Source organism: Cadophora gregata, assembly GCF_030347475.1.
Source record: "Cadophora gregata isolate MNR1 chromosome Unknown scaffold_17, whole genome shotgun sequence".
NCBI classification, from domain to species: Eukaryota; Fungi; Ascomycota; class Leotiomycetes; order Helotiales; family Ploettnerulaceae; genus Cadophora; species Cadophora gregata.
Genome location: NW_026695940.1, coordinates 1,210,478 through 1,228,068, shown reverse-complemented (window position 1 = coordinate 1,228,068; position 17,591 = coordinate 1,210,478). Strand labels below are relative to the sequence as shown.

The window sequence follows — 17,591 nt, the reverse complement described above, 5'->3', positions numbered from 1 at the left end:
CTCAGAAGAGCGTCAACGAGGACGTTGCGAGACAGCATCCCGACCGGCTCGGCATGGAGGAGTGCTCTGTTTTGAGTCGCGGCGACGTCGAACATTACCAGATGGAGCAGGGTGGGAACAATATCCTAATCATGCGCGCCCTCCATCTCCTCTTCACCGGTTGCCCTCAGAATTCCTTTTGTGCTTGCGGTAAATTCCCAGGACGACCGAAGTCTGTGTTGCATAAACAACAAAAGTCGACTGACTGAAGAAGCCAGTATGCAAGGGATTTATGAGGCTTATTACGGAAATGCGAAATGTTTGGAGCCGATGGTTGTACAGTACGACGAGTACCTCCGTACACATCACAACCCCGCTCTCACAGCGTGCAGCGTTGCCACTGCCAGTCGAGCCAGTGCAGTGCACTGGACACCGGCATCTCCTGGCCTGTTTCCGCAACTTTGCCCATGCCTTGCGCCTTCAGAAGGGAACATGGCTGCTCCTGGCGATCTGCCCTGTTCACATTCGATCGCCGTATCGGCGCCCACAGTGCCACACCAAGAACATGCCTCCCCATGCCAGCATGCAGGGTTCAAATTGGTGGCGGAGCTGGTTGCGGGAAAGCTGCTGGGATGGGACCACGTCGGCTTGCATAACGGCAGGCCATCAAAGCTTCCGCGGATGAGCTCCCGAAATCTACGAGGATTAATTCGCGCCCGTTATCCTGCCTAGCTCGGACGACTTGCATTTCTGGGATTAGAGAACCTGCCTGCAGCATGCAGTCAAATCCGAGAAGAGTTAGGCAGGGCTGAACATCCCTCCTATGAGAAGTCCCCCATTGGGATGGAAGAAACGGTCTTCCTTTCCTACACTTACTTGATACTGGCCACCTCAAAAATCGATTGATGGCTTCGATGTCTCTGAATCGCTTTCCTTCGAGCGATTTTGAATTTTTGAAAAATGCCGAAGGACTGGAAGTACCACAAGGCTGAGGTGGAACGACTATACATCAAGGAAGGAAAGCCACTGGAACAGATTCGGGATATTCTGCGTGAGGAACATGGGTTCAATGCATCGTAAGATATGGGTATAATGCGGGGGAAAGTATAACAACTGACTTTCTGAACAGCATGCGGGCGTATCGTATGAGAATTGACAATTGGGGACTGGATCAGAATAAATATTCCAAAGGTTCTCTACAATCACGATGGAAATCTCCTCAACTTTCGATCAGTACTGGCCCTATTTCCCAATCCGAATCCACAACACCACTCGATGGACTCAGTACTGGAGACGACTTACGCCCACCAACACAACAAAACACACCAAGCCCTATCCGCAAGGAACGAGGTCCATTTGATGTGATATCTGCGTTTCAAACGCTGCTATCAAAATGGCAACCACGTACTGAGTCGGCCTTGCTATGTTTTCAACATCCGGATTTCGACGAGTGGGCGAAGAAGTCAAACGACAGCAATGGACCCATTCTGTTCAAACTAATCGAAGCACTTGTTCCCCAAGAGGAGCAATTCCTGCTATACAAACGCTTTCTGGAGGCGGATCTGTTGTCACAAAGCGATCATGATTACCCGTTTACTGCATGGAGGTGCGCTTGGAACTTGATTTTACGTTGCGATGACTTGGAAGAAGATGATAATGAGTGCGAGGTTACTTATTGTTCCGAGGATTGGGAACGGGCGAAGGAGCTGCTGAGAGAAGATGGGGTTATTTCACAGGTTGCTGGTCAGGCCTTTCTCGACTGTGCTCTCGTCGTAGTAGCAGAACGACGCCTTGAAATCTGTAAAAGAGATCCTCACCACTGGAATCGACGAAAATACCTGGACATCTTGAAAGACTTCCGACACTCAGATATAGACGTCGATCCGTCTTTCTACAAACATTCGCTTCAGATCATTGAAGTCGAGGAGTTGGAAAATTCACAACAGTCGTTACGGAAACGTGCTGATCTGGCCGACGAATATCGCCACAAATATCTTCAACTAATGAACCACTACGCTTTTATGAAAAGGAGGGTGGGCCAGGCGGCCGGCATACCTCTTGACGGTAATTTCTTTCAGCATTCACAGTTTCAACCACTCTAACAATGTTCCTCTAGCTTCAACTCCTTCTCAAGCCCAGGCTGCAGCGGAGCAGTATCCCAGTCCCGACACAGCAACCATTTGTCCTTCCGCCAATGGAAATCCTGAGTGCGCACCGGTCGCAACCACTCGCGAGGTCTTCGAACTCCTCGTCAACAAATGGAAAACACTCAACGACTTCACAGAATACGCTCACTCCATCATTACCAGCGACGGGTGGGCCATATCTATTTTCGAGCCTTCCCCTGTTGGTGGGGACAATCTCTTCGACATCATCCAGGCCGACACTCCCCCCGCCGAGCGAGTTCCCCTTGTCACTGCCCTCCTCGTCGCCTTCTCCAGTATAAATCTTACACGGTTCTACTCGCCTTGGTTCTTGCACTGGTGGACATCGGTGTATGCTTCTCCTAGCTGGGAGAAGTTCCAAGCACGGCTCGACCTCCCACGCATCACGGCGCATCTCGAACGTATCATGTCTACCGACGCCGCAAAGACTTTTATTGATTCGGTTACCATGCTAGTGGGTGAGAGGATCTTGTTGGGGATCAAGACGAGACTAGTGGACTCGAGGAGGAAATGCATGAATGATGCGGAGAAAGAGGTGTTCAAGAGGTTACAGAAGCAATACATGGGCATTTTGAGAGCGTTTTATGATAGGGATATGAAAGTTGATCAGACGTGGACTTATTATCTGATGAATGTTATCTAAACGACGTTCTAACGAAATGGGATAGAGCAAGTCGGATTTGGAGTTGGGGTGTTGGGAGTCTGAGATGGATGATGTAGATGGAAATGGAAATGGTCTATGGTTGTGACACGATAGGAGTTCTCGCTACTACTGCGGCATCAACATGGATTGAAGGCAGAAGGGATATCAAAATGGCATTGTTTCACAGCGAGTTTTGTAGGATACCAAGTGCGCGCGCACTCATTTTCATGGAATGGTCTATCTCAACTACAAACTGTATACCAGCCTCTCGTTCTTCTCGAGGGGAGTCCAGTTCATGGTCCCTCTGACTTCTATTCAGCTCCAGCTGACACCATGAGTGCAGCTCCCATTCAATTGTCACATCCCTTACCTCCTGCTCTGCACAGCCAGCCTATTTCCCACGTAAAACAACCCCTCGGCGCAACTCAAGAAATTACACCTGCACCCCATCATCACACCTCAACAAACAAAGCACAACCCAAGCCAGCCAAGGCCTCAAGCCAACTAACGGCACGGCCCCGTTACTACTCTCGAACTTTCTCATTCCTCCTCGCATAAAGGACCACCTCGCTCGCTTCTTACCTTACTAAGTAACGCTCTGAGATCAGCGGTAGGGAGCTAGGATCAGAGTCATGTCCACAGTCCACTTCGCTTCGCGTTACATCCACTACTACCAACGTCCAGATTTCAGAGTGGGGAAAGCGAATTAGATTCTTGGTAACGAGATTCAGCACCACATAATGTACTAGGGACAGCACTATATTCTTGATGTTGAGTAAGTAGCTCCCTCGATACTTTTGAAAGCTTGGAAATTTGGAACTTTGGACACATGCCGTGTGTGTGGTTTTCTGGTAAGCTAAGCTGGTGCAGTAAGGATAGACAAGGTGACTACTGCATGGAAGGTTGAAGATGGAAAAGGGGGAAGAATGGATTGTTTGGCGGACCCCGGACGAGATTCCGATCACCCGGCTATCGTGAATCTGGAGATCTACAGTGAACGGATGTAGGGTATATGATTCAGGGTCTTAGAGATAACAAGGAATGAGACAGGAGGTGGTTAAGAGAGTGGTTCATGGATATATGGATAAACTAATCGAGCATGTCACGACTTCGGCGTGAGTGAGTCGGACAACCATTGTCCGGATTCCACGGAGTGATAGTCAGGTTTTAGGGGATCGAGATCTATGTTTGGATCTAAATAAGTTGCGTGGCTCGTTGATCTGAACCATGTTCAGCTAGGTGGAATCTGGGGTGCTGAATTAGAGTTTGCAAAGGGGAAGCTAACAGATGCAGGTTTTCTGGAAAGCCGTAAGCGCGGATATACCAGTGTCACCTTATGACAGCGGACGTGTATTTGTTTTTTCTGTAGGCGAGCTTACTTGCATGTGGCAGGTGTAGGTTTGAATGAACGGGGTCATTTCCGGGGTCTCCAGAGCTGTCAAATATGTCAAGATTTGAGACATGCGGTACACAGCTGTTATGCAACTTCATGGAAATAAGAAGATAATTTACTTAATTCTGGCTTACATAAACTTTGTTTTGATATCCTGAAGACGATATGGACAGAAAATAGAAAATACTGATCTTGTTGACAATGTCCCCCACATGTTCCCTGTGGACAAAAATGCCTTCGCAACAAGAAACACGGCATCCATATGTCTTGCAGCAAAATAAAGTCTGACCAGGTCTTGCGCAATACGAAACATAAAGCATAAGACGAACATTATAAGTCAGTAACCTGAACTCTTCAAAGTCATTGGCTACCGAGTCATCTTGACTGGGGAGACGAACTGGAATGCTCAATTTGAGTCAACAGATGCCAACTGCATTGGATTCGGGCAAGGTCCTTCCGTTCAGTCATTCGATACAATAGAAAGTGAGGAAATCCTTGTACACATCTCACGTCGTCGGAGTACCGAATGAGCTGCTACCAGCACATACAGCCTTTGGTGAGAGCCAACCCAAGTTCTTCTCCTCCAGAGCTTCTAGTTAGCAGACAGGGCTCAAGGAAAAAGGAATGCTCCTGTTAACACTTGGAGATAAGACATGGAAGCTTGGCATAGAGAGCGCATTGGAAAGGCTAATTCCCTGGTCCTTAGTCGTCATGCTCAGAAAGACTAACAACCCGTTGGATGGGCGCAAGGTATTTGCATGAACGATGCAGCTCTCTGAACCTCTCCGCGACTCAATCATACAACCATATTAAGAGGTGTACTGTAAGGTTTCTGTACATGTTGTTCAGGGTCGATATCATTGGCCTGAGCATCGCCATGGACCGACGAGCTGGAACTACTTGACGACATTCCTGCCGAATGAACTTCCACAGCCATTCCTTGATGCATCCTCTTGTACTTTACCTCTCAGATCAAGGTACACATATCAGTATAGTGTGACCCTCCCGTTTCAATTGACTAGCCCTGTGGATAATACATTCTCTTCTCGCGCACCTCAGCAGGCTTATAAGGTACCAAACTAAGCAGAAGGCCCGGCTATAATGACTAGATATTTCAGATGTACGTAAAATCCTGAATAACATGGCTGGAAACATTCCAAAAGCAATATCATGAAAGAGAGCTAGACCATTGTATCGTAGAGAAACCATACTAATCATTGGTCCACGGCCAATCACATGCCACTGAACACAGTGACTCCTTCCGCTGTTTTGGTCACAGGAGTAGCAACTAGTCAAACGATCGCAATAGTTCAGAGCCACTGTTACAGTGCTAAAGAAGGAGGTATCAGCTCCGATATAGTTCATGCTGTGAGGCTTTTGCACCAATTCGAAGTTGCTTTGTGCAGTCTCCTTGGGAATGGATTTGAGACAGAGGACTTCCTCTTTGATCCGGATGCATGAAATGGCTTCAAAAAGTGTTTTTCAAACATCCTAAGCACTTGGCAATGAAACGTTGTATTCGTCGAGGGAAAATCGATAAATTCAATGACTAGCGGGAGGGTTTCGGGTAAAGCAGGAGCAAGTGTGCTTCGCGACCAAATAATGTCACTGAAGTGATCAGTTATGTCAGAAACCACTCGACACAACTATGGTTTCTTGAAGATAGAGAGACATACAAAAAGCAATTGCACAGCAACAATAGAAGGAGACGCTGATGGCATCGGCAAAGTTGGTCATCCCTTGACCATGCCAAGAAACACCTGGAGAAGGGCTGATCAGTAGGACTGACTGGCTTAACGATGTCCTGCAATATATCAGGGCAACATTTGACTTACATGACGTTCAAGAAACTTTCCAAGTATTCTAAGTAAAAATCATTAGACTCTCGTCCCATGTATGTGAAGTGTTTGGGGGAGAAGAACTGAACCTACTTCCTCACGCGAGCCAATCCTCCCTAGCGTGCTTTTGAGCTTTGTCTTGGCAAAATTATTCTGAACCTCCGATTTCAACATCAGTATCAAACACCCTCTTCACAACAATTCAACACTACCACTCTCACCACACAAGCACCTCACCCCTCACTCCTTCAATCCGAATAATTCACAATCGCTACAGCTCTGCCACAAGCGGCCGAAACCAAAACCCTCAGCAATCGATCAAACTTCTCTCAGAACCTCCTGGTACCATCCACCACTTGCGCCCACGCGGGGCTCAACCGTCCACGATCAGGACTCTTCACATCCTACCAGTCTCAAAATGTCCCTCGTCCACCTCTCACACGTGTGTTCGCACCTCCAGAACGTCTCCAAAGCGCGGCTAGGCCTCACCTCCGTCCCCTCGACAAACATGATCCTGACCCTCACGCTCGCCCTCCAACAGTCCGGGTTCCTCTCGTCCGTCACCCGCGGCGGCCTGACGCCTCCTCCGCTCGACAACCTCTCGTCATATGTGCCCGAGCCCGTCACGCAGCAGAATATCAGCACGCGACGTCTGTGGCTGGGGATGAAGTATTGGAATAATGAGCCCGTGTTGAGTAGTATGAGTATGGTTAGTAAGCCGACCAAGAGGGTGTGGATGGATGTTGAGGGGCTGGGGAGGATTGTTAGAGGGAGGGAGGCGGGATTTGTGAAGGGGTTGACGAAGCCGGGAGAGTGTATGTTTGTTAGTACTGATAAGGGGATTTTGGAGGCAAGGGAGTGCGTGGAGAGGAAGGTTGGGGGGATGTTGTTGTGTAGGGTGTTGTGAGGGGGAGGATATGTGTGTATATTATGGGAGAATGCATGGATGGCGTCCGATACGATATGATACTCTGCTTTGGTTGTGGTGGCGGAGCATGTCATGGCATGGCACAGGAAAGTGTATAAAATAGAAGAAAGCAGCAGAAGACTTTGTACGATCATGTCAATTTTGGACGCCTTGGTATCCTATCTAAACATCACATCTATAATCGTCTCAGGATATCCTCCACCACTTCGGTCGTCAAAGCCTTTCCTCCAAGATCTGGACTCAGGAACTTGCCCTCCTCCAAATTAGCATCAACTGCAGCGTAAATCTTAGCAGCAGCCGTCTCCTCGTTCAAGAACTCCAGCATCAGAGCCACACTTCTCAACGTAGCAATTGGGTTGGCAATGTTCTGTCCCATGATATCAGGAGCACTTCCGTGACATGGCTCTCCAATAGCAAATCCCTCTCCAACATTGGCACTTGGTACCAAACCCAGAGATCCGACCAAAGCAGCAGCACCGTCCGACAGGATGTCTCCGTACAAGTTTGGAGCAACAATGACATCGTATGTCTCTGGTTGACGGAAGAGTTTGTAGACCATTGAGTCAACAATCTGCTCCTCCACACCAACACTTGGGAACTTGGCCAGTGCCTCGCGAGCAGTTGATCGGAATAGTCCATCAGTCTGACTCAGAACGTTCGACTTGTGAGTGATGGTGACCAGAGGTGACTTGTGTATGCTTGGAACACCACTGTCTCTAATCTTCTGTCTCCGCTGAGCAATCTCTCCAGCCATTGTAGCAATTCGGTATGAAGCTCGCTCCGAGATTCTCTTGATAGCCTCCGCAACCTTTCCACTTCCATCTGGGGCATCGAAAGTCTTCTCCTCCTTCACATACAGATCCTCCGTGTTCTCGCGGACAATGACCATGTCGATTGGGTTCTTGGCCGTCATGACACTCTTGACTGGTCGGACGTTTGCGTACAGGTCAAGGCGTTTGCGCAACGCGACAATGGGCGAGGAATAGCCCTTGACAGCCTTGGAGGGCGAGCTGACAGCACCGAAGAGGGCGCCATCGCATTCGTTCTTGAGGATCTCGACGGTCTTGTCTGGCAGAGCTGCTCCGGTCTTCTCAAAGGTTTCGAATCCGGCCTCAAGGTCGACGAATTCGAATTTCAGCTTGAGGGATGCGGGCAGGGCTTCGAGGATCCGTCGTCCAGCAGGGATGACTTCTCTGCCAATTCCGTCGCCAGGAATAAGGCCTATTTTTATGTTAGATACATTGTAACGTCAATTGGGTTAATACTGTACCTATGCGGAGGGTTCTTGCTGCCATTGTGTGTGTTTTGATTGTTGCTCAGTTTCACGGTCTCGAGCTGCGATGTCGGTCTACGGATATTTTTCGCGGGCGGCACTTCAGTCTAGTCCAGCCAGCCCAAGCAGCTGGTTTGATCTCGGCAATTTGGTCCACCCCTGGCACATACGGCGCTGCAGCCCCTATTTTGTGCCCTCAAGGCTCAAAGGAGCCTCCCCCACCAAATCCGTGACCAGATAAAGCTTTAAATCCACCGCGCCCCTGCATAATAAAAGCTGTGGTATAAAGTTGAGACGCGGAGTGTACGAACGATCTGCCAATCGCCGCTTCATCAAGACGAACTGTTCTTTTTCTTCTGTTCCATAACCACTTCCCAAGTCATCTTTCTCGTCAGCTGCTCACTCACCGTACCGCGTTTTCTGTTGTTTACGAAGACCCTGCAGTGTCGCGTATCACTAGCATTGGTTGAACAGCGTGTTTTCTCGCTCCTTTCATACCTGCTATCCCGGCCTTAATCTTAGACAATCTAGCCAGTCGCAAACAGGACACTTTGGATATCTTCACATCAGCCGGACTTGAACTTGAAGTTGAAAACGACAACAAACAAGACCTGGTGTCCAGAATTCGAGAGCAGATGTGACTGACTTGGTCTGGCGCCATCAACCTGCCTGTAAAGGAAAGAACAATCAACCCTTAGTCCATCCACGTCCCGCCTTAGGAAGGAAAATGTCGGGCGTGCGGAACCTTAGAGCCATGTTCGAGAAGGACTCGAGCCCGCCAGATCGAGGACGTTCTCCTGGAGAATCAACAACAGGTGAGCCTTTGTGCACTGCATCGCAGCTGGGGGACATCTGCTGAGAATTCTAGGGGGTGCTAGTACTGGAACATCACCACGACCACTTTCGAAAGTACGAACCAATTTTGTCACTGTAGTTGGAATTGGCGGACAACAAGGGCTGGGCTTGAAGAGAGATACAAGCGGTGAACCAAGCATGCAGAAGCGCAGGACCAGTTTCAGTATCGATGCGGAGGACAATCCAATGGCAACTCTAGAGAGGAAGACATCGATTGCTACGGAGAAGGAGGCGAGGAAGAACAGTTCTACGATTGAAGAGACGATACCCGAGAATGCACTACAAGAATCTGACACAAAGCTGGCAAGCGGTAGTGATCAGCGGGCGGATAATGTCAAGTCAAAGACTAAGGCGGAGGAGAAGAAGCCTACAACTGGGACCAATGGACATACGAATGGAGGAAGCAAGCCAGTGGCTAAGCCTGTGGAGAAGAGCAAGCCGGTAGAGAAGAAGCCATTGTCGAAACCACCACCTATATCTACTGCAAAAACACCTACTGCGCCAAAACTGTCTCCAAAGAAGACGAAAGAGCCACTTCCCAGAACACCAACCACGCCTGGTACGAGCCGCACGAAAGAGCTTCTTACAAAGACTCCAGAGACGAAGTCCGAGAAGAAGGTGGAGAAGAAGTCAAGCAGAGCATCTTTGGCTCCAAGCCATACGTCCAAGCCTGCAAGTAAGCCTCCTACGGTTGCAGCGCAAGGTGCTGCTGCAAAGACCAGAATTCCTGCATCTCCTCCGCAAACCGGATTTCACAAGCCAAGGCCCAAATCCCCCACACGACCAGTCAAGCTCCCAGCTTCTTTGACTGCACATACTGCTTCTTCTGGCTCCAAGACAGCTACAGGAGCTGTACCTCCTCCAAGACAATCGCTCAGTCGCTCATCTGGAAATGTGCAATCCACCAATTCCCTGCAAGCACATCATACCTCGACTCGTTCCCCAAGTCGGGCAAGTACAACCACAACAAAGTCAACATTGACTCGCAAACCTTCGACGCTGAAGAGTGGGAGCAGCAGACCTTCTCTCGGTCCTCCACCGGGAACATTGAAGAAACAACCCTCACGACAGAGTCTGCCATCGAGTGCGCCAGCCGACGACTCTTTCCTCGCTCGAATGATGCGTCCAACCACAGCCTCGGCATCGAAGACTGCAGAAAAGGCAGTAACACCACCAAAGAGATCGCAGTCTGTGAAGCGGCCGGCAACAAGAGATGGACCACCAAAGCACGCTACTTCCCTTGGCAGTCCTGCTACTCTCAAACACAAGGATGTGTCACCAGCTCGACAGGCGCCTAAGCCAGTTTCCAAGGTAGCTGCGAAGGTGGAAAAGGTGGTTTCCAAGGTTGCCCCAGTCAAGAAGGAAGCGAAGCCAGAAGCGAAGCCAGAAGCCAAGGAGCCTGCAGTTGAGAAGCCAGTTCCGGTTGAAGCGCCAGCTGTTGAGGCCCCTAAGCCCGAGGAGGAGGAAAAGCCATTTGGGGCGGAACCTGCTCATGTGGAGGAAGTGGTTGTCAAGCAAGTGGAAGAGGTCATTCCAGAGACTGTTGCTGAGGATCCTGTCGCTGAAGCGCAGGCTGCAGCTGTTGAAGAAGTTGCAGCTCCAGTTGAGGAGAAGAAGGTTGAGCCTGAGCCAGTCGAGGAGGAGGCCGTTCCCGAGCCCGTCGTTGAGAAGATTGATACCCCAGTTATGGAAGAGCCGGTTCCAGCAATCGAAGAGCCCGCTGCACCGATCGTCCAGGAGCTAGAACCAGCTAAGGAGGAGCCAACAAAGATTGAGACTGCCCCAGTTCCAGAAGTCGAGACCAAGACTGAGGAGCCCGCCAAAATTGAAGAATCTGAGGTAGTTAAGCCAGAGTCCCTCTCATCGCCGAAGGAAGATAAGCCTGTTGCAGCGGAGGACCCAGCAGATGTGGCAGCACGGGAGGAAATGGCAAGGATGAACGCCGACTTTCTCAAGGCGGCTGGTCTATCCAAGTAATTATCTGTAGGATATGCGGATGAATGGATCGATGTTGGGTGGATGTGGAAAGAAAGTGAAGCTGGTGAGCCAGAGAATTTGTATTAGCATGTTTGATAAGGAGTGAGATTGAGTGAACAAGTTAGCATGTGGTAGCTGAGTAGCAATTGTTAGTGATACCAGGCAGCGCCTTTCAAATATCTGCTTCATAAGCTTGCTGAGTTGGTTTGATAAATATAGTATAAGTATGAGCAGCACCTGTGAAACTGGAATCAAGCCAGGTGGGAATTCGTATCATAAGTAATGTGTGGATGATGACGGACCTACAAATGCGCTGCGACCCTTTCTGCCACTCTAGGGCCGTAATGCGGAGGTGGGTGTGAGAGGAGATGAACTCCCGTCCGGTCGTGGAGGGCGCGGGTCCACGTCGAGTCGTGTAAGCGAGGCGAGGACCCACCCGTGTAAACAAACAAGCAAAACTCTCTCTCTTTCTCCACGTTCGCCTCATTCAAACCTGCAAAAGAAAAAACCGCTCAGCCCCAAGCTGCAATCTCACACAACGTAGAAGGAACGAAGAGTAATACTTACAAATCAAATCAAATCTCGCCCAACGCCCGCCCGACGAAACTCAGAACACACACCTTTCTCTCCTCCCCGAGAGGATCTGAGATCACGCGCAATTACTTTTCAGTAAAGAGCTGGCTTTGTCGCAGATGCAGTTGTTGCATGGCTGTTCTTTGTTGAGGGGGGTTGGGTTCCTGAGTTTGTTGTTGTTGTTGTTGTTGTTGTTGAGAGGGGGTTTGGGGTTTGGATGGTGAGGTGCTGGTGGGTGCTTGGGGTGGTGTGGTAGACGGTGGACGGATTGAAAGGGTTAAAGGTTGAGTCTGGGAGGTGTTAGTTTGTGATGATTGAGAAGTGAATAGTCAGTCAGAAGTGCGACGGCCGGGCTAGAGCTGTGAATTGATGTTGAGAAGATTGTTATTTTAATTTATTTACTCGGGCTATGTGTAGACGGAAGGTGTTGTCAGAAAGTGATTTTCAGAAGAAAATTAAAAAAAAAAAAACTCCGCTTAAGCCTAAGTCGTCTGTGATCTCTCACCTTATAGGAGGGATAGGAGAGTTTGACTTACACAAGAATGCTACAAGTAACACATCTCAGACGTATACCTAACTTGAAATCACGTTGGGAACTGCTGATTTCACGGATGCGATGCATGGTGAACATTAGCTGGGAGAAAATCCCCTTTCACAAGGAAGCACAAATAAGTAAGTCTTTAAATCGATGCAGCGCGGCCGTATCGGAAGGAGGGTGAAGCACAGGTAAGTCTTTGAATCGATGCAGCTCGGCCGTATCATAAGGAGGGTAGGTAGGCAACTGGGGTGCTGGCCTGAATGTCGCAAGTGCGATATAATCACTGAACCACGAGGGCAGGCAGGCAGGAAGTCCTGGAGAAATGTTAGCTTTTTGTTGTGGAGCTTGGCGATGAGAGATCTAGACGGCTGGGCCAGAGCGGCTTGTTGTGTGGGAATAATTGCTATTTCAGTTTATGTATGGCCAGCTTGTCTGTGTGAGTCAGATGTGGGTGACTACGGGCCGTGTGAGGGGGTTTGTTTACTTCGTCTCAAGAGCTGGTATCCTAGGCATTCACGCTTTTAAGTGCGACGAGAAATAGGATCAAGTAAATAATAGACAAAATGGATTCTTTACTTTTAGTGTATTATACGAAGTAGTTACTATCCCTTTGTATGACATTAGTAATATCTCTTTCAATTAAGTAAGTGAAACTGCTCGCTTATGGAAATGAGTGTTTACAAACTAGATTCGCCCTTCAAATAAACAGGAAAAGTAGCAAAAACAAAGCCACCTCACAATCGTCTCAAATCTCGCACCTCGGGAGATGGTCGAGATCAATACACACCTTTTATGATTCATGCGGCTTGAACCAGGAAGGAAGTTGCGCGTCTTCGGCTACCAACTTATGGCGACGAGAGTGACGATGCAAGTTTTTGCATGGCCTGGCTTGAAATTATCGTGCTAGAGAAAGACAACCATCAACGCCAGATGAGACTTTTTCATTGCCTGCGAACACTGGATGAATTCTACTGATGCGATGGGTGTGGCTGGGCGGGTGCCTGATAGTGTATTGGTATGGGACTGGGAAGTTGTTAGCTTTGTATCTTTGTTTGGAAGTGGTGCTGTGAAGGGGCTGTGAGGTGTAAGATCTGAGATGATTTGGATCGAGGTTAGGTCTTGAAATGTTAAGGTCTGTTTTCGTTTATCTAGGTAGGGAATGGCCTTTTGTGGGGATCAGTGTAATAGCAGGGCTGCATATTTATGAGTGCTAAAGGCAAGGGTATAGGATTGGATAGAACGACAAAGCCATGAGGTGCTAAAGAGATGAATAATTTGACTTTTGAGGAGTTGTTTAGGCAAGCAAGCCAACCACAACAGAGACTCAGTTGTTTCTGCAAAAGACCTGGGGAGTCAGCCTCTTGAATGGACGACGCGGGCATTATTGAATCTATTGGAAGAACATATTTTTCGGTGAGTAAGTTCATTCTGATAAATATTATAATTAGTGGATTTTATATGATGAGAGAGACGACTAGATTCGCAGATCTAGTACCATAAAGTTGTATTTGTTTTGATTTTGCCTGGCCACTTCAACAAGCGAGGCCGTTCAATTTGCAACTTAGGGATGATCACAAGTTCAGCTTCTCACAATATTTAGCTTCTCCTCATAGGAATGCCATCTCAACTCACCTTACTGAATGAATCTCGGATCCCAACTGCCAAAATCTTCTTTTAAAGCAAAGCGAACGCACACTCTTCACTCCACTAGTGGAAAAATAAAGAGTATCTCCCTTAACATCGCATCGTAACAACATCCTGGCTTTGACTATCCAGAAAATAAGCTATTCGATCAAATTCCAGGCTTAGAAAGCGTCAAAACTGATACGTCAGAAATGCTGTGCCGTTTTAGTCGCCGAGCGTCAGCTTCGGACCCTATGTCGGCCTCCCCCACCACCATCACGTGAATATGCAGATATTCTTGCGAACACATCCCACACTCCACTCCATTCTTCAAGCTACTGTTCAGGATACACATGTAATAGATCATTGAATCCCTGTCTTGCATCACGATCGCTTAATCTTGAAGTCATTGTTGACTCTGAGCCTCGTCCCGCCTTATCTTTCACCACGCCGGATCTCGAGGCTGGTTGCAAGTCACGCAACTCATTATCTACGGTGGCTACCTAATCTGACGCCATGTCCTTCCCCATGGAACCCCTCCCCCGGATCGCCTGTTTCCACGGAGGTGGCAGCACCGCCTCCATCTTCACTATTCAGAGCGAACAACTCACCAGGCTCCTCTCCAATACCTTCCAATTTGTCTTCTTCGATGCACCTTTCGAGCGAGATGCCGGCCCAGGTGTCCTTCCCATCTTCACTTATGACCAGTACGGGCCGTACCGAACGTGGTTTACGCGGTCTCCAGACGGGACGGAACGGGTTGATGGGAGGGGTGAGAATGGGAAGGGGGAAGGAGGTGTGGAGAGGGCGTTGAGACTGATTGCTGAGGAGGGTGGTGAGGGCGAGTGGGTGGGTTTGATGGGGTTTAGTCAGGGGACGAGGGTAGTGGGGGGCATTTTGGCGGATCAGATGAGGAGGAGGGAGATGGGAGTGCCGAAGGCGGAGGGAGAGTTGGATTTTAGGTTTGGGATTCTTTGTATGGGTGGAGCGGCGCCGATGGTGTCGGATTTGATGCATGGTAAGTCGTCTCTTGCGTGTCTGGAAGTGTACCACGTGATGATTTGTGTGATTTCAGAGATGTTTTAGCTGACTTTGAGGCTTATAGCTTCGCTTTCGGAGGACTTGATTAATATCCCGACGTTACATTTGCATGGGACGAAGGATGTGAATTATGAGAATGGGAAGAAACAGCTCAAAGCTTATTACGATCAGAGTACGGCAACGGTGTGGGATATTGTGTATCATCATGCTATGCCATGGTATCGAGCGGATGTGCTGAAATTCGTGGAGATGGTTAGGAAGTTGTATGCTGATACTAAGGGGACTTAGTGAGTGGGAAGATCTGCATAGCGATTTGAAATCCTTGGAGGGCGTTGGTGGAGCGGGTTAGAAGATAGGCAAGACCTTAGCTGGATTTGTTTGGATTTCAGGATAAGGCGGCATGGAGTCTTAAGAGCCGTAATCTCCCAAGGATAGAATTTATAGAATATGCAATTTGATGGCTGGTGGCTGCTCGTCGGTTCGGAAGAGCTAGTTGGACAGAACCGCCTCTTTCATATCCGATATCTTCTTGCCTGCTAACTTGATGGTAGGATGTTCCATCAGCTTATCCCAATCGTGACCAATACTCATGGCTTTGAGAGATAATTCCACCTCCTGTACCCCACGTGTAATCATCTCTTTCTCATACTCGTCAATGATCTTAGAGAGCGTAGCTTCTTCGGACGAGGAATGCTTCTTCAGCAAATCGACCAAGTTAGCTGCATCGCGTATGCTTTGGCCAAGTCCTTGGCCACGAACTAGATTATGTCAGTATCAATAGGCGATTCTGCTCGGGAGGCAATGTACATGGCGGCATAGGATGCGCGGCATCTCCAGCAAGAGTGGTCTTTCCTCTGTGATTGTCCCAAGGCACTGGTATCCAATAGTACAACTTGTCGTTGAAAACTCTCGTGGAGTCTGGAAGATCCATGAAAGAGCTTCTGAATGGCTCTGCCATGTTCTCGCATCGCAGTCTGACATTCTGTAGTCGACTTGCGTTGTCCGTGTCTTTAGGTGGCTCGCTTAGCACTGAATTGGCGATGTTGAATTCCCAGGTCGTGGGATCATCTGGATCTGGCACATTTGAGACTTTGAGAGAATGTCAGCGACATGTTACGGCCTGGGCACTGAAACTTACTGGCAATCATATTACACATTCCATCTGGGTGGTACCCGATGCAAGCCTCCCAGTCCCCGCTCCTGACTCTCAATGCCGTCTCAGCATCAGAATACTTCGCAATTGCAGTGGTGAAGTTCCCATGACAAGGTGTTCCATTTGCCTTCTCAGCGCCTAGTAAGTTCTCTCGCACAATAGACCTCACCCCGTCCGCCCCAATCAGCAAATCGCCTTGCACATCCGATCCATCAGAAAAGTGAGCTGTGACTTTGTCACCTTCATACAACACTCCAGAAAGACTTTTGCCGAACTCTACCTCGATACCGTCGCCGCAGAGTGTCCTCATCCGTCGACGCGAGATGTTGATGGTATCCGTCCTAGGAATTCGATGGATGACTTCTCCTGTCTTTGAGTTGTACCATGGCGTATACTCCAGTTCTTTCCATATGTGGTTTGGATCGGTGTATGCTTCTCGGAGGCGCGAATATAAGTCCGGCGTAAGAAGTTTTTTAAGATCCGAGCGAGCAGAATGCAGGTTTAGGGTCCATTCTCGTTTCCGGATTTCAGGGGAGACTTCTTCGTCGAAGATGCTGTATTTGATGCCAGCCTGAGTAAAAATTAGCATATCTGAGGTGGAAAACACTTCGTGGACTAACCCTCTTGAGACCTTGTGCAATGAGTAAACCGGTGATGCCAGCTCCAATGATGAGAACATGCAGAGGTTCCGACATCTGAGCACTGAATGAGAATATGCTGATAGTTCTTTCGCTGAGGGCATGATTGCTCTTTATAAGTTGAGCGACGTGAGAACCAGATTAGAAATGAAGATATAAAAATTGAGGTTGCACAAGATTCCGTCAACTTGATTGGATGGTCGGTGCGAGCAGATGGCAGCAGATGGCGTTCGCCAAGCACCACGTCTTACACCTATTGTCATCTCTAATCCACAGATGACAATTCTTGTTACGAAAAGTCGGAGTGGATTTCATGGAAATGGACACCGCCTCGCGATAAATTGGAAATGGGAAAGTGTCAGCAGCCAGGAAGCAGGTAAGATGAGTGTTCAAACAGCTTCCGCTGCGAGTCCGCAACCCGCAAAAGCTGCAAAAGAAAAACACGAATGCAGTGGCTTGGATGCTTCGGAACGGAACAACGAGCGAATAGTACTGAATACTTATCTGCACTTCACGCCCGTGGTACCACTCCGTCTGCGAGACAGTATTGGCATTCTTCAGCCCACGAAGGCTCGCAGTGTCATGCTTCCGAGACGTTGATAAGAAAGGGAAACTAAGTTCGAAAGTAAAGCTCTGGCGAACCCTGACAGGTTGGCCAATAACATAGAAATGCCGTCGCATACTTTACTTGATATATCTTCATTGTAAAAATGCGACTAATAGCTGCAACCGAGGCGCAAGTCATCGAGATCGAGACCAGCATCGGCTTTTGATGTCAAATGATATCTCCACATGGCCTCTCGCGAACACACCCCTTTTCTCCTTGATTGGTAGGAACACAACCCGATCAACAGCACGCTGCAGACAGCGTGCTTCTCATGCACAATTTTATGCACGTTCCGCCAAGACTGCGCACATTACGGACGAATTATGCTTTTCAATTGGGATCCATTTCGAGGCGGAGCCCAGGGCCA

The 17,591-nt window shown here is 48.7% G+C and overlaps 6 protein-coding genes across 6 annotated transcripts; 4 read left to right on the top strand and 2 right to left on the bottom strand.

Moving 5' to 3' along the window:
* The first annotated feature begins 868 nt into the window (after positions 1-868).
* On the top strand, positions 869-3,025 carry ONS95_006211 (uncharacterized protein). Its single transcript, XM_058499659.1, has 3 exons — positions 869-1,055; positions 1,109-2,043; positions 2,096-3,025. Exons 1-3 carry the CDS (start codon positions 940-942, stop codon positions 2,785-2,787), a joined length of 1,743 nt encoding a protein of 580 aa, XP_058350703.1. The 5' UTR covers positions 869-939; the 3' UTR covers positions 2,788-3,025.
* A 3,411-nt stretch (positions 3,026-6,436) lies between these two features.
* Positions 6,437-6,925, top strand: ONS95_006210 (uncharacterized protein; the record flags this gene model as incomplete). Its single annotated transcript, XM_058499658.1, has 1 exon — positions 6,437-6,925. One exon carries the CDS (start codon positions 6,437-6,439, stop codon positions 6,923-6,925), a length of 489 nt encoding a protein of 162 aa, XP_058350702.1.
* A 196-nt stretch (positions 6,926-7,121) lies between these two features.
* Positions 7,122-8,241, bottom strand: LYS12 (homoisocitrate dehydrogenase; the record flags this gene model as incomplete). The annotated part of the gene is made up of 2 exons (XM_058499657.1): positions 7,122-8,167; positions 8,217-8,241. 2 exons carry the CDS (start codon positions 8,239-8,241, stop codon positions 7,122-7,124), a joined length of 1,071 nt encoding a protein of 356 aa, XP_058350701.1.
* Positions 8,242-8,300: 59 nt separating this feature from the next.
* Positions 8,301-11,299, top strand: ONS95_006208 (uncharacterized protein). Its single transcript, XM_058499656.1, has 2 exons — positions 8,301-9,034; positions 9,088-11,299. Exons 1-2 carry the CDS (start codon positions 8,947-8,949, stop codon positions 11,049-11,051), a joined length of 2,052 nt encoding a protein of 683 aa, XP_058350700.1. The 5' UTR covers positions 8,301-8,946; the 3' UTR covers positions 11,052-11,299.
* A 2,693-nt stretch (positions 11,300-13,992) lies between these two features.
* ONS95_006207 (uncharacterized protein) lies at positions 13,993-15,283 on the top strand. Its single transcript, XM_058499655.1, has 2 exons — positions 13,993-14,803; positions 14,891-15,283. The coding sequence occupies exons 1-2, from the start codon at positions 14,302-14,304 to the stop codon at positions 15,112-15,114; spliced, it is 726 nt and encodes a 241-aa protein (XP_058350699.1). The 5' UTR covers positions 13,993-14,301; the 3' UTR covers positions 15,115-15,283.
* ONS95_006206 (uncharacterized protein) lies at positions 15,265-17,340 on the bottom strand. The gene is made up of 4 exons (XM_058499654.1): positions 16,600-17,340; positions 15,965-16,550; positions 15,634-15,915; positions 15,265-15,584 (listed from the first exon to the last, which is right to left on the bottom strand). Exons 1-4 carry the CDS (start codon positions 16,672-16,674, stop codon positions 15,316-15,318), a joined length of 1,212 nt encoding a protein of 403 aa, XP_058350698.1. The 5' UTR covers positions 16,675-17,340; the 3' UTR covers positions 15,265-15,315.
* Between the last annotated feature and the right edge of the window lie 251 nt (positions 17,341-17,591).

What these genes read in the sequence shown, in the direction of transcription:
- ONS95_006211 (XM_058499659.1), top strand. Translation starts at nt 940, where the DNA reads ATGCCGAAGGACTGGAAGTACCACAAGGCTGAGGTGGAACGACTATAC. An exon ending in GAACATGGGTTCAATGCATC is followed by an intron (nt 1,056 to 1,108) that starts GTAAGATATGGG and finishes CTTTCTGAACAG; the next exon opens with CATGCGGGCGTATCGTATGA. An exon ending in GGCCGGCATACCTCTTGACG is followed by an intron (nt 2,044 to 2,095) that starts GTAATTTCTTTC and finishes ATGTTCCTCTAG; the next exon opens with CTTCAACTCCTTCTCAAGCC.
- ONS95_006207 (XM_058499655.1), top strand. Translation starts at nt 14,302, where the DNA reads ATGTCCTTCCCCATGGAACCCCTCCCCCGGATCGCCTGTTTCCACGGA. An exon ending in GGTGTCGGATTTGATGCATG is followed by an intron (nt 14,804 to 14,890) that starts GTAAGTCGTCTC and finishes TGAGGCTTATAG; the next exon opens with CTTCGCTTTCGGAGGACTTG.
- ONS95_006206 (XM_058499654.1), bottom strand. Translation starts at nt 16,674, where the DNA reads ATGTCGGAACCTCTGCATGTTCTCATCATTGGAGCTGGCATCACCGGT. An exon ending in TTGCACAAGGTCTCAAGAGG is followed by an intron (nt 16,551 to 16,599) that starts GTTAGTCCACGA and finishes ATTTTTACTCAG; the next exon opens with GCTGGCATCAAATACAGCAT. An exon ending in AATGTGTAATATGATTGCCA is followed by an intron (nt 15,916 to 15,964) that starts GTAAGTTTCAGT and finishes ATTCTCTCAAAG; the next exon opens with TCTCAAATGTGCCAGATCCA.
- ONS95_006208 (XM_058499656.1), top strand. Translation starts at nt 8,947, where the DNA reads ATGTCGGGCGTGCGGAACCTTAGAGCCATGTTCGAGAAGGACTCGAGC. An exon ending in TCCTGGAGAATCAACAACAG is followed by an intron (nt 9,035 to 9,087) that starts GTGAGCCTTTGT and finishes TGAGAATTCTAG; the next exon opens with GGGGTGCTAGTACTGGAACA.